Source organism: Pleurodeles waltl, chromosome 3_1 (assembly GCF_031143425.1).
Source record: "Pleurodeles waltl isolate 20211129_DDA chromosome 3_1, aPleWal1.hap1.20221129, whole genome shotgun sequence".
NCBI lineage: Eukaryota > Metazoa > Chordata > Amphibia > Caudata > Salamandridae > Pleurodeles > Pleurodeles waltl.
Window position 1 is genome coordinate 601197912 of NC_090440.1, and position 14194 is coordinate 601212105.

The 14194-nt window shown below is 45.7% G+C and overlaps 1 protein-coding gene across 1 annotated transcript in view; it reads right to left on the reverse strand.

Annotated features, from left to right (window-relative positions):
- LRP5 (LDL receptor related protein 5) overlaps positions 1-14194 on the reverse strand; it is a 397037-nt gene that overhangs the window by 17725 nt on the left and 365118 nt on the right. Inside the window, exon 21 of the mRNA XM_069223040.1 lies at positions 7-146. Coding sequence (XP_069079141.1) covers positions 7-146 — 140 coding nt within the window. The remainder of the gene's footprint in view (positions 1-6; positions 147-14194) is intronic.

Below are 14194 nucleotides of genomic sequence, written 5' to 3' on the forward strand. Positions count from 1 at the left end.
CCTTACCTGTGGGTACAATGTTGCTTTAGTGCTGGAGGAGCTGCTAGACGAGGCGCCAGTCACATGATTTCGGTCATAGAGTGGGGCACCGCTGCTGCCTCCCATCAGGCTCTTGGAACTAATAACAGACTTGCCGCAGGAGATCCCTAGGGGGAAACACACAACTTTATTTGCTACTTTGCCATCTTGGAAAGAGTTTAGGTGTGAAACTATGGTTACACTTTTTTGTTTAAGGTTTAGAAATCAAAAGCATTGGTCTTGCTCTGTGGCGCCCTATTATAGAAGTGGGATATTTTCAGAAAGATTCAGCTGACTCATTTGTCACAAGGGTAATGGAGGACCAGGGACTGAAGTCTCAGACACAGCTCAGCAGGCTCAATGCCTGGGATACTTTAGTAACATTATAGTAGATCCTCATTTCATCTGTTGTGGATACAATGATGCCCAGAGAGAACAACTGAGAATTAATCGCCACAACTTACAAGTCTCCAACTTGTGTCTTTCTCCAGGCTATCTGCATAACCCAGCCACAGTGTACGGCACTGAGCCATACCCATGGCAATGTAAAAAGAGATGCAGAGTATTAGAATCTTGTTCTCAGAGTGCTAAAATATCACCTATTGTCTTATGTTGTGACACAGAGATAGCCGTGAGGGGTCGAATAACAGCTATAAAATTCTACTGGTGCACATCTGAACTCAAGCACCAGGTCAACAATATACCTTTCAAAAAGAGAAACAAATTAAAAAAAGTCAGTAAAACTATCCCTCCACCCAGGCAGACATTGTTAAAATGTTGAGGACTGCTGAGGAGAGGACTGCGGTGGTGAGAAGGATGGGTGTCCCCAGGGGTCGAGATAAACATCGCACTAGCCCGTTTAGCGCTTTAAAATTTGTGAATTGGTTTGTGCCGAAGACCTATATTATAGTAATATATATTTTTTTAATTTGGCTTAAATTATCACTTCCAGGAATAGGAATTATTTGCATTACTCCTTAAATATGCAGTTAGGAGAATTATTGTTTTCCCTTTAAACATCTACACCTACCTTCCAGAATTACAGCCTGATCTCAGTATTTGATTTATATTCCTGTATGTTCGACACACAGAAGCCTAAAACAATGATATCTAAATGTGCAGTCACTGCAGATGAGTCAACCTTCGCAATCACACCATTTGCGTTGGTCAATCAAGTGGCAATCTCCCTGGGTGGTCTGGCTGATGTTTGAAAGAATTTTACTTTCTTCAGCTGTTTTGAGATTCCTAGCCTCTAGGGTTGCCAATAAAAGGCTGAGACTTTGTGAGAAATTACATTCATTTGATACAGATATTCATTTATTCAATAACAAGAACATTAACGAGAAAGTGGCAAGCACAGCACAGGACAGTACAAGTCAGCAAATACATCTAGATTATGGTGTTAGTCAAACTTGGTGAGGCTTGTTATTTATCGAAAGAAGTTCATTACTTTTGTTGCCTTTCTGCAGTACGGCTATCATTACTTCCCTGGCAACAAATGTTAATAAGCGTCGGCAAAGTCAATACGTAATGCCTATGTGAAATAAATTGGGTTTGCATGGTTTTATTATTATTTTTTAATATAAAAGAGATTTTGCAGGCACAGCACAAGCACTGTGCAGGTAAAACCTAATAAAAAGCACAGTTGGTGATGTTGAGACAGTAGTGTTACTTGGTGACAGAAAACAAGATATGTATCGCGGGGCGCTTAAATGCCATGGGTTAAAGTCAAATAGGGGCAGCAATTTAAATAAAATAACACTGGTGTCCAGTCAGCCACTTTGTAAAAGAAAGCCTGAAAGAACTGCGTTTTAATGCATTTGAATGTAACTGTTAAACGTATCTTTCTTTACACGAGGAAAGTTACAAATGTTTTAGATTATTTGCATGTATTTAAAATCAGTCACTGTGGTTACAAAGCCTTAAGTTCCTTCCGGGGCACCAAATGTCTGTCCACGTCTATACATCCCAGCTGCTCACTGTAAGCTATAAGATGATAAAGGCTGGTCATATCTATACCACGCTTAGAAGAAGAAAAAAAATCAGCAGAATGCTGTTTTGATAGCGGAGCTAGCAAGTGGCCTGTGCTCACACATTACCCCCTCCTTCCAGCCAAGAGCTGCCAGGTGGCTCTTGAAGTCTCTCCTTGCATTCTCCCCCAGCTGCCCTGCAGGCTAAGACAGACTGCATGTTCTCACTCAAATAGGGCCCCAGCTACACGGCCAGCAGGAGTCTCAGCAAGGACCTGTGCAGCCCAGTGTGCCCAGCACAGTGCAAGCTGCTGATGCCATATGCAGACCTGCACACACTACATTCTAAAGCATGATTCCCCTCCCACACCTCAATCAATAAAGAGCACCCACCCCAGAACCAGTATCTCAGCTCCTAAAACGTAAGTCATTCAAGATCCACACAGCAGTGTTCTTGCCAATTCTCTCTATGCATCCAAATTAAGAGAGCTTAAATTAAATTCTGCCATGCGTGCATCATTTTTGATGTGGTTGTTTTATTATTGTCTTGCAAAGTTAGGCTAAGGGGAGAGGGGAATAAAGAACAAACAATGGACAGCAGGAGGAGGGGAACAAATAACTGACAGCTCGGCAGGTGTGGGGAGACCATATGGATGAAAAAAGCAATGAAGACGGGGCGCGCGGCTGACTAAAAACTAGGGTAGGGGTGAGTTAAAAATGATGGAGGGGAGCTGGTGGGAGGTGGGTTAAATACAGATTGCTGAGAGTACAGGAACCTAGCAGCTGCTGCACCCATGCGTCATGTAAATTCAAATGAGAGGGACTGCAGGCACATGCACTCTTCACGTGTGCAGGTCTAAAACTAAATAAAGAGTACCTGTGGCAAGACACTAGCAAGTGGCCAGCGTTTGGAAACTATACTTGTTCCAAGCTCCATGCCAAGCAAAAACGGAATTGAAAGAGGATGACATGGAGGCGACGTGTTTGCCAATCAGCTGGTCATAAATTAGAGCACATTGGAACAAACCAATGGTAAGTTCAGGTAAGTAGGGGGCGGTTTCTAAGCCCCGTTCAAGATTTAAAAAAAAAGAAAATTATTTAGAAAGACTTTGCAGTCTTTTGCAGGCAAAACCTAAAAATATTCCTTTTGCACAGTTTTTGTTTTCTGCTGCAAATTATTGCCCATCGACCACTGTGACAGTTTGTTTACTCACCAGGAACTCCCTACTCTGATGCTTTTATTTGACCAGTTACCCAAACTCGGGTGGTCATTTTGACTTCAGCCGTCTTTTACACAGACCGCTGAAGCTGCAGGCGCCAGAAGACTGCCATATTACGAGTACTGAAGGGTTTCTGCCACAATCTGATCGGAAATCGGTCAGCAGTCGTGCTGGCAGTCGGTGACGCAGAGGCGCTTCTACCACCTTGCCAATAGGACTCAGCCCACCGTATTACGAGCAGTAATACGGTGTGGCGGTGTCCTGATGGTGGGGCGCTGCCGGCGGCAGAAACGCCGGGTCCTGTTCCCTGGCAGACGACCTCCTCGCTGGACAAGGTAAGTCGATCGTCCGACAGGGGAGGAGGTGGAAGGGTGTTGTGCATGCGTGTGTGAATGTAAGTGCATATGCGTGTGTGATTGTTGAAGTGAGTGCGTGTTGGTATGTTTGTGTGAATGCATGTCTGTTGGTGAGAATGAATGCATGTATGTATGTGTGTGTGTCGGTGAATGCGTGTATGTATGTGTGCTGATGAATGCGTGTATGTATGCGTGTTGGTGAATGCATGTATGTATGCATGCTGGTGAATGCGTGTATGCGGGGAGCGTGTGGGTGTATGTGGGGATGGTGGGGTGTGCTGTCTGGAAGGGGGGGATGGGGCGAGGGAGCTGCTGTCTTGGAAGGGGTGGTGGGATTGGGGTGAAGTCGTGTGCCGGTGACAGGAAAGGAATTTTCTGTCGCAGGCAGCCTTTCCGGCAGGGTTTTCGTGGAGGTGCTACAACAGCGGAAACCTTGGCGGACAGGTCACAACTAATACCGCTTGTGGTCTTCAGTGGAGAGCTGACCCAGAGGTGCTGTCTTCTAGCCCGGCTGTCCTATTGCCCTGGCGATACCAGCGGGGAGGTGGTGGTTTGGCAGAGGCCAAACCCCCACACTAGTAATCCCAAAATGAGGGCCTCAGTGTGTGAAGCACTGGCAGTCACAAGGCTTGTGTTATTGTGCTACAATATTCCTAACTTTGCTTTAATATGGGCATTCATCCTGCCCCACTGATCTAAAACTACCATCTCAGAGTCAGGAAATGGTGCCCCTTTCCTAGCTGTTCCAGGGGGCAGCTGAGCATCCATTTTTATTTCACCCATTACACATTACATTTACACACTTTACATTGCTGGAAGGCACCATTTTTGTACTGTTGCTGCATTTATTTACTGCAACATAACCCTGACAAGGGACTGAAGTGCATTAGCACACAGGTAGCATGCTACACTGTGGGGGAGTGCTTGCTTTAAAGACTTTTCCATTGCCTTGAGGTCTATGTGGGCATCCTGTATTGCAGTTAAGAGGTCAGAGGTGTGCCAGAGAGTGTAGCGCTTAGTAGAATATTGGGTAGAGGAGGAGAGAGCGAGAAAATGCAATCACTTTACAAGAATCTATTTTTATGCATGTCTCAAAAGAATCCTCTCAGGCTGACAGTAGAGCAGATCGGCCTAAATGCTCCATACAAGCCCTGGAGAGACTGGCGGGGCATGCACAAAGATGGTCTCAATAAACCCATCCATTAAAGTTCTCGAGAGCTTCTCCAATAGTGACTGGAAAAGCTATAGGTACGTAGAGGAGAGGCACAATCACAGCAAATATTTTTAGGTACTACCCTGGAGTAAGAGAAGAGTTGTACAGGTGTGTTCTTGTTACAGCTATCCAGAGTAGAAGCGCTACAGGGTGTCAAGGATCGACAGTCTATTGTCCTGTGGGAAAGTATCAAGTCATTTAGTTGTAAAGTGTCCTATCATGTCCATCCAGTGAGCACAGCGCCTCCTGTGGCGTGCACAGAACTCAGACAGCCAGCATCAATGATCGACAAGGCTCATAGGAGTGACAGTCAGCAGCCCTTAATGTGTTGTACATGTCGCTTTAGTAATAATCCGCAAGCAACAAATTGGGGCTGCATGTAGGGAGAGATTGCAGTTTCCTCCGATATAATGCCCTAAAGGTCTTTCGAAGAGCGATTCACAGCTTGCACTTTTTACAGGCAGCTGGGTAAATGGGGAAGGGAACAACCCCTGTGGCCTAAAGTGTGTACTGAACAGGGGAAATGCCCTATTATGTTGTTCTTACATCTTTTTTCCCTTTTCTGAGAATAAACTCAGATGTTAATTTTTGTTGGGCCAAACCTGAGTGTTTCTGCTTCCTTACTTATGGAGCCGCAGGTTTCTATCTTCTTCCTAAACTCAGATGGTCTTGAGTATCTCCTACATTTTCTGATGTTTTGTTGCCTGTACTGAGAACAATGTTTCCACCATTGCGCTTCTCTTTGTATGAGAGGTTGCACAGGGCTAGTCTCGATTGAAGTGTTCTGCTCGCAGAGTATATTTGGAATTTGGCTAGGAGGAACAATCGGCTCTTGGCTTCAACGGCCCAGTGAATGATACAGAATGCATTGAAAAACATGACTTTAGGCAATAGGGATTCAGTGAAGCACTTATAGCACTGGCATGATGCACTCCCATTTATGAAGATCAGGCCAAATGGTACTATGCATCAATGGAAAACCAAACTATGCGAAAGGGTTGGTTAAATAATGGCTCAAAAAAAGGCCGATTATGTGGCACAAAGCGGAATATTTTATGGTAATAATTCACTTTTTAAAATATTAATGTCAGGACAAAGGGTCCAGCTCACTAATACAATTATAATACCAGAATATAGCAATGAGCAACTAAATGATGATCAGATAAAATTTGCAAATGGTCTTCAACTGAACGAGCTAGAAATATTTTTTTGTGGGAATCTGCAAATTACGTAGCAGATGTTGGATAAAGTGGTATGTGAGGTAAATCATTAACTATGCAGATAGTTCTGCAGCCACATAATCACAATTGTCCAGATGAAGATGAAAGATCTGTCGTGCTGCAGCATTATGACCATCTACATGGACTACAAACTACATCACAAGGGTTTTAATGGCATGTAGATTCTGCAGATATTCTAGATGCACTGGGTTACCTGTACTGAGTAGGAGGCATGCTTTGTGACTTGATTTACTTGCAGGATCAGGGATTGGTTACAATCCATAATCAACCTAATATTTATTACTTCCTTAGATGTCGATGGTGGGCTCTAATTCCTTGGGCCAGATTGTTTTAAGTTGGTAGTTACTACATTGCCCACAGGTCATGTTTCCAGTTTTGAAGGAGCAGAGTTTAAGAAGGTCGATCTGCCTCAATTCATCAATGACAAGGAGACCGTAGTTAAGTCTTGGAAATGCTACTCTATGAAAGTAACCTCTTTTAGCATGGTTACCCCCCACTTTTTGCCTGTTTGTCAGTGTGTTTGACTGTATTCACTGGGATCCTGCTAACCAGGACCCCAGTGACTGTGCTCTCTCCCTTTAAATTTGGTTGCCTGGACCACACACATCCCGCATTTGGCATACTGGTGCCCCCATATAAGTCCCTAGTATATGGTACCCAGGGCATTGGGGCACCAGGGTTTCACCATGAGCTGCAACATGTATTATGCCACCCATGAGAAGCCCGTGTAAAGTGTATCTGCAGGCCTGCCATTGCAGCCTGCGTGAAAGGGTGCATGCACCCCTTTCACTAAAAGTCACTGCCCTATGGTAGGCCCTCCTAGTCCAGAAGGCAGGGTGCAAGTACCTGTGTATGAGGGCACCCATGCACTAGCAGAGGTGCCCTCACAAACTCCAATTCCATTTTGATGGACTTCGTGAGCGTGGGGACACCATTTTATGCATGTACTGAACATTGGTCACTACCTATGTCAAGCTACATAATGGTAACTCCGAACCTAGGCATGTTTGGTATCAAACATGTCGGAATCATACCCCAATACTGTTGCCAGTATTAGAAGTATGATTCCAAGCACTCTGGGGGCTCCTTAGAGGTCCCTAGTATAGCTCCTACCAGCCTTCTGCCGTTTCTGGGCAGCCCAAGCTGCTGCCACCCCTCAGACACGTTTCTGCCCTCCTGCTGCTTGAACAGCTCAAGCCCAGGAAGGCAGAACAAAGGATTTCCTTTGGGAGCGGTGGGTAACACCCTCTCTTTGGAAAGATGTGTTACATGGCTTGGGAGGGGTAGCCTCCCCAAACCACTGGTATGCTTTGAAGGGCACATTTGGTGCCCTCCATGCATAAACCAGTCTACACCGGTTCAGGCACCATTCCCCCCCCCCCCCATCCCAACCCCAGTTCTTGCTCTGGCACAAAACTGGACAATGGACAGGGTGGTGACCACTCCCCTGTCCATCACCACCTCAAGGGTGGTGCCCAAAGCTCCTCCAGAGGGTCCCTGGATTCTGACAACTTGAATCCAAGGTGGGCAGGGACCTCTGGGAGTATTTGAGTGGCCAGGTCAGGCAGGTGATAGGGGGTCACCTGGCTAGGTGACCAATCCCCCTTTTGGGGCTATTTAGGGTCTTTCTCTGGAGTCAGTCCTCCGATTAGGCTTGCAAGATTCCAGCAGGACTCCCCTGCAACCTCTACTTCGATTTCTGGCCACTGGAACTGCGACTGGACCCTCCAGGAACTGACAATCTGCATCCACGACAAATACTCTGCTTGCAACATTGTCTCCACAGCTCCTTCCAGCTTCTGCAACATTTCCTTGGCTGCGCATCCTATGAGGACAGCAAGTCTTCAGTCTGCACAAGAAGGAAGAAGGAATCTCCCTTGGAGTGAATGAGTAACTCCCCTACATCCGCAGGCACCAAATGCAACGACGACCGGCTGCGTGGATCTCCTCTCACCCTGAGCTGCATGGATCATGCATTATGGGTGGTAGTCAGGAGTAGTCCTCTTGGTCCTCTCTGCCAGCTGTCCAACTTTGGTGGAGGTAAGCCCTTGCCTTCTAATGCAGGACAGCACCCCCTTGCACTGTGTCTCTTGCAGCTACCAAGGCTTGTTGACATCTCCTCTAAGGGATCTTCAGGCTCTGTGTTGCCCCCTGCACTCCTTCCTGCTATGCACAGCCCTCTGCGTACTTCTCTTGCAGCCTGGGACCCTTCTCCAGTTGCGCTGCGTGGGCTCCTCTGCGACCCCTGGTTCCTTGTCCAGTGGGTCTTCCGTGGGGGCTGCCTCTTCTTCTGTGGACTCCGGCATGGGACGTCGACTGCATCCTTCTGGAACTCTTCTCCAGCTCCAGGGTTGTATTGCTGACTGACTTCGTCCTACCGTCGACCAACTCCTGCCCCCACAGGACATTCTGCGACTTCTGGAGTAGGTCCCCTTTTTCCACAGGACTTCCTCTTCAGGAATCCACTGCTGGTTTCTTGCAGTCTTGCCTGGGTGTGGCAATATCTTATTTTTAGTCCTTTTTGGTGGTTTAGGGGAATCCATTAACTTGCTTTCTTCCTGGTCGCTGGGGCACTTCGGTGCTTAGCTTTGGGGTTTCCTAGTTCCCCCAGCTCCCACCTACACTCTCCACTTCCCTAGGTGGGGGTCCTGCATTTGCATTCCATTTTTTTAGTATATGGTTTGGGCTCCCCCAGGGGTCACTATTGTCTATTACTATTTGCACAGTTTCCTAACACATTGTATGCCTATTACTGATTACTAGTGTACATATCTAGTGTGTAACTTACCTACCTCCTATTGGAGGGTTGCCTCTCTAGTACTTTTTTTCTAATTGTGCACTTAAATAAAGTACCTTTACTCTTGTAATACCGAGTGTTTTCTTTCATGTGTTTAAGTGTTGTGTAGCTACAGTAGTATTGCATGAGCTTTACATGTCTCCTAGATAAGCCTTGGCTGCTCTCATCCACGGCTACCTCTAGAGAGCCAGGCTTCTAGACACTGCCTACTTTACACTAATAGGGGCAACCCGGACCTGGTATAAGATGTAAATAGCTTAGGTACCCACCAAGCGCTAGGCCAGCTTCCTACAGCTACAGTCTTTGGTTTTTCAATTTTAGCTTTTTCTGTGCATTTTGTGGTTAACTTTGTTGCTGGATTTTAACCACCGACTTTGCTGGGTACTTAGTTCTGTTTTGAGCTTCTTTATTTTGTATTGCTTCAAGGGGTGCATTTTGTGCTAATGCAAATATATGACTTGTCATAATCTGGGAAAGCTTTAGATAATCCAGCTGTTAAACATATCACTGTCAGTTATTCGTTTGTTAACAGAGGTCTTAAGTTACGAGACGTGCTGATTTTCATCCTGCTGAGCACTCTCCCACCAAGTGAATATGATGGTGGAGAACCTATTTCCATATTGTCAGAGAGAGTTCTGACAATTGGAGTGACCATGTACTCCCTTGTTTCTGAAGGTAGTACATTACTATCATGTTGTCTGTGCGGACTAGGACAACTTTGTGAGAGAAGTGATGAAGAAATGCCTTCGGGGCTAGAAATACTGCCTGAAGCACGCAGAAGTTGATATGTATGGATTGATGATGGGGATCCCAATGGCCGTGTACCTAGTGCTCGAAGGTGAGCACCCCAGCCTGTGTGTGACCCATCTGTTGTCAGAATGATCTGAGGCACAGGGTCTAAATAAAGGCCACCCTTTCAACAGGTTGATGGTATTTCACCATTCTAGAGAGCAGTGAGTATGGAGATCTGCCAACACTAGATCTTCCCAGTGACCCTGCGATTGTGCCCACTGGCGAGACATTGCTGTAGGGAAGCATGTGGAGTGTGGTGTGGGGAACAATGGCAATGCAGGAGGCCATCATCCCTAACAGGTGCATCACATTCCTGACCACGTATGATGACCTCCCTCAAAACCGAGGAAGAAGAGAGAAGGTTATGAACACGAGTCGGATTGGGGTATGCTAGCCCCAATTCTGCATTGACAATAGCTCCTTGATAGGGCTGTATCTGAAGAGTTTGAAGGTGAGATTTGAGAAAGTTAAGAGTGTGAACTCTAACGTGTGCAGAAGGTTCACTGTCCTCTGAATGTGACGTTGGCACTGTGATAACGTGTTGGCTTTGATGAGCCAGTCGTCCAGGTAAGGGAATACATGTATGCTTTGTCTTCTGAGATGTGCTGCTACTACTGCTAAGTACTTTGTAAAGACCCTGGGAGCTGTGGTGATTCCGAAAGGAAGAACCTTGAATTGGTAGTGCTTGCCTACAATGACGAATCTCAGATATTTGCAGTGTGCAGGGTGGATATGGTAGTAGGAGTTCCTAACATCTAGGGCTGTCATAAAGTAGCCCTGTTGTAAGAAGGGAATAACGACTTGAAGAGTAACCATGTGAAAGTGTTCTGATACAATGTAGTCGCTTAAGGGCCTTAGGTTCAGAATGGGCCTGAGAGAACCATCTTTTTTGGGAATGAGTAAGTACTGGGAGTATACTCCTGTTCCTTGGTGTTGTAGAGGAACTGGCTCAAAGGCCCCTTTGAGAAGAAGGAATTGTACCTCTTGTTTGAGAAGAAGGTGTTCTTGAGAGACCTTGTAAGAGAGAGGGGTAATAGCTGGAGGAGTGGTAATGAGCCTTAGACAGTAACAATGTTGGATAATGGAAAGAACCCATTGGTCCGAAGTGATGTTGACCCCTTGTGTATTGAAATTTTGAAGTCTTCCCCCGACAGGTGTGGAGTGGGAAGACGTAGGTAGTCATTGTTTAGATGTTGATGTAGAGGTGCGGGTGGTTATGCTCTTGCCGCTACCTCGGGTGTTATTACCTCTATAGGCTCCTCAGTAGAAGCTTTGCAAGTATGAACTGGAAGGCTGTCTGGCCTGATAGGTTGAGGCCTTTGTACTTGTTGGTTTGTAAGCACCTCTGAAAACAGGGTGACAAAATGTACCTCTTTGGGATGGCGACTCTAAAGCACCCATGGCTTTTGCAGTGTTTGTCTCTTTTTTCAGCTACTCAAGGGCGGAGTCCATTTGAAGGCCGAAAAGATGCTCCTTGTTGAAAGGCATATTGAGTATTGCTTGTTATACCTCTGGTTTAAAACCTGAGCATTAAAGACAGACATGAGTAGGATGTTGGTGTTGATATCGCGTGCAACAATTTCCGGGGCATCTAGGACACATATGATGGAGCTATTACTGATTGTCTGCCCCTCTCTGACAATTTGTTGTCCCCTTTTTCAGTGCTTATTTGGGAGATAGTGGAGGAGCTCCTCCATCTCAACCCAGTGAGCCCAATCATATATTGCAAGTAAAGCCTGTGAGTTGGTGATGAGCCAATGAATGGTTGCTTGGGCAGCCTCTCTTACCTGTGGGCATCAGTCTTTTCGTCTCCTGTGGCCGGACTACGTGTAGTGGTAGCCACAATAGTATCTGGTGGAACCTGTGATCTTATGTAAAGTGGATAAGAGGAAGCAGCTTTGTATTTTGTGTCTGCTGTAGGGGTGATAGCCCTAGAGTGGACTTAAAAATGTTGTCTGCATGATGAAGCATGCCAGGAAGAATGAGGACGAACTGGCTATCCCTATGTGTGGATGTTAGGCTATCAAAGAAAGTCTTGCTCAATGGGGTTCCTGTGCAGCTCAACATTGTGGAAAGTGGCTGCTTGAGCTATTACTTGCTGGTACTGGATGTGGCACCATCTGGCAGCGAGGGTCATGCGGGTATAGATCTGGATCTGTGGAAATCATGGGATCAGGATCATGTGTGTCCCATGGATCGGGTCCTGCTGTGTGTCACCCAAATCTCCCAAGGAGGAGAAGTAAGAGGAAACGTCTTGTGAATAGTGGTAGTAGCCTTGTCCTTCGTCTTCTTTGGAGGCGGTGAAGTATCCAGAGCCTCTTGAAATGATAGATTCATCTTGAAGGTGACGGGGGGAAGCAATAATGTGCCTTGTACCCTCCTGGATATGAAGGCAGTACTGACTAGTGTACATGGTCCCCAAAATGGGTTCAACCGGAGATAATGTGGCTGAAGATTAACTAGAATCTTTCAGCTCCGACGACGTTTCAGACACCAAGATTTTCAGTTGGTGTTCTTTAGCTGGAACCAAAGCAGAGGTGGAGCTTGTTCAGCTCGATGCCGAAGGTTGGATGGAAGCAGCAACAAAATCTCGGACCGAAGAAGTTGAGGTCGATGACGAAGACAACGTTTTGACCCTGGCAATTTTCAGTGCTGAGCTGGAGGGCTGGGCATCTCAGCCTATTTTACGGAACCGGTCATGGCCTGGTGGCGGTTTGGCAACCTCAATAAGGGGCTTATTTGAAAGTCTTAGAGGGGGCAGGAGGGGCCGCAGAACTCACATGTTACGCCGGTCACCTCATGGCTTTTGATATCCAACTAAATGTAGAAATTGGAGTCCTAGATGGAGAAGGCCTTCTTCCTGCTCCTCCTGGGTGTGCTCATCCCTGAAGATGTACAGAGTTTCTTCCAGAGTTTTGAGCACCATCTCTAGTCGATGAAAACTTCGATCCCGAAGGGTCTTTTTCAATTGTAAGGACATGCAGGCGTCACAGGTTGCTTCATGATGGTCGGGGGAGAGGTAAAGGTTACACACCAGATGTAGGTTGGTGTGCAGGAATTTTGAGTGGCACAGAGGAAAGAATCAAAATGGCCTCTACTCCATCAGCGCAGCACAGTGGTTGGTGCCATGTGCTGAGGTAGGTCCAAACGGGCGAGGGCACCCTGGAGGGCGTGCGGTCGGTTCTCAGACAGACGGAGTGAGACGACCTTGAGAATGTAAGAAAACGCGATCAAAAACAATACCAGCAAAGGAGCAAAAGATGGAAAGAAAGGTTTTGAAACCGTAGCGAGGAGAAGTCCGAGCAAAGAGACACACGTCCTGGCCCTGCAGCTGAGAGAAAACAATCTAACAAAGGAGTTGATGCGCATGCGCAGTATCATCGAGAAGGAGGAGTCACTCAATCCCATGACTCGACAATGCTTCTTCGAAAAAAAAAAACTTGCAACACTCCGAACCCAACACTAGATGGCAGTAGTATGCATGTATCTACAGCCACACGCCATCAAACATATCCTTGCCCTATACAAAGTCGAAACAGTGAAAGAAGGCCTCATCTTAATTGTTTTCTGGTACAGCGTGTAATATTATCCATCGAGAGCCATGATATCCTTATTCATTTACTATGTTGTTTGTTTAGTAAACAGACCAGCCTGTCCAATAGTATGATCCTTTTTTGCAAGGCTCATACATCTGCATATGGATCTTTGTAATTGAACTCCTTCAGTCTTTACTGGGCAATTGTAAATTAACGAACTAGCAATTTCTCCTGCCTGCCTCAAATCCTGGCTTGTGTCTTCCTGCGCACCAATTTGTTTTTAATGGTATTTGATGATACTGATTACACTCTTGTCTCTGTCTTGTGAGCTGGATAATGGGAGAGTAGGAGAAAAACTGAGAATTGTGCGCAAGTAGTCTTCACATTCTCTCTCCCAACAATGATATGCTGTGGTCTCGAGTCAAATGGAAATGACTCATCTTACTGTGAGCATCATTTCCAATTAAGATTGTAAGTTCAGTATACTATGTTCTTATTGCTACTGGCAACCTCATATATATTCTCTTCCAATCTCATAACAGGAAGCTTAGAGAGGTGATTTGTGATATTAGTGCTTTAAGTAGAGCAACATTATTAAGGATCTCTTTCAAGCTAAGACTTATCTTGCACCAACTCTTCATAAAGGCCATCACTTTTGAAGGATGGAGTTAATCTAGTATTGAAGTAGTCTACATCATAGTGTCAAAGCCTGTGCACTCTTCTGTAGTGTCTCAGTCTTTACGTTCCATGGATGACACTAATGGTGCCATTTTCCCATCCTTGTTGCGGACAGTGTAGCCAAGACAGAAACGTATTCTTTTCATCTTCCTGAATTGCCCAATGTTAGTGTGGGTGGCCTTAAAATGGGGCTTAAATCTGAACCACGATTTGCCTTTCCCATGCAGTTCACTTACAGAAAGCAATTTTTTTCTGTTCCCGCCAGGTTTCAGGCTATTCATTTAACTTATTAATTTATTTCAAAAAGCTCAGTATTCTGATCGCCATTAATATCATCTAAGAAATCTGTTTAATTTGTATTCTTTAAGTTCCC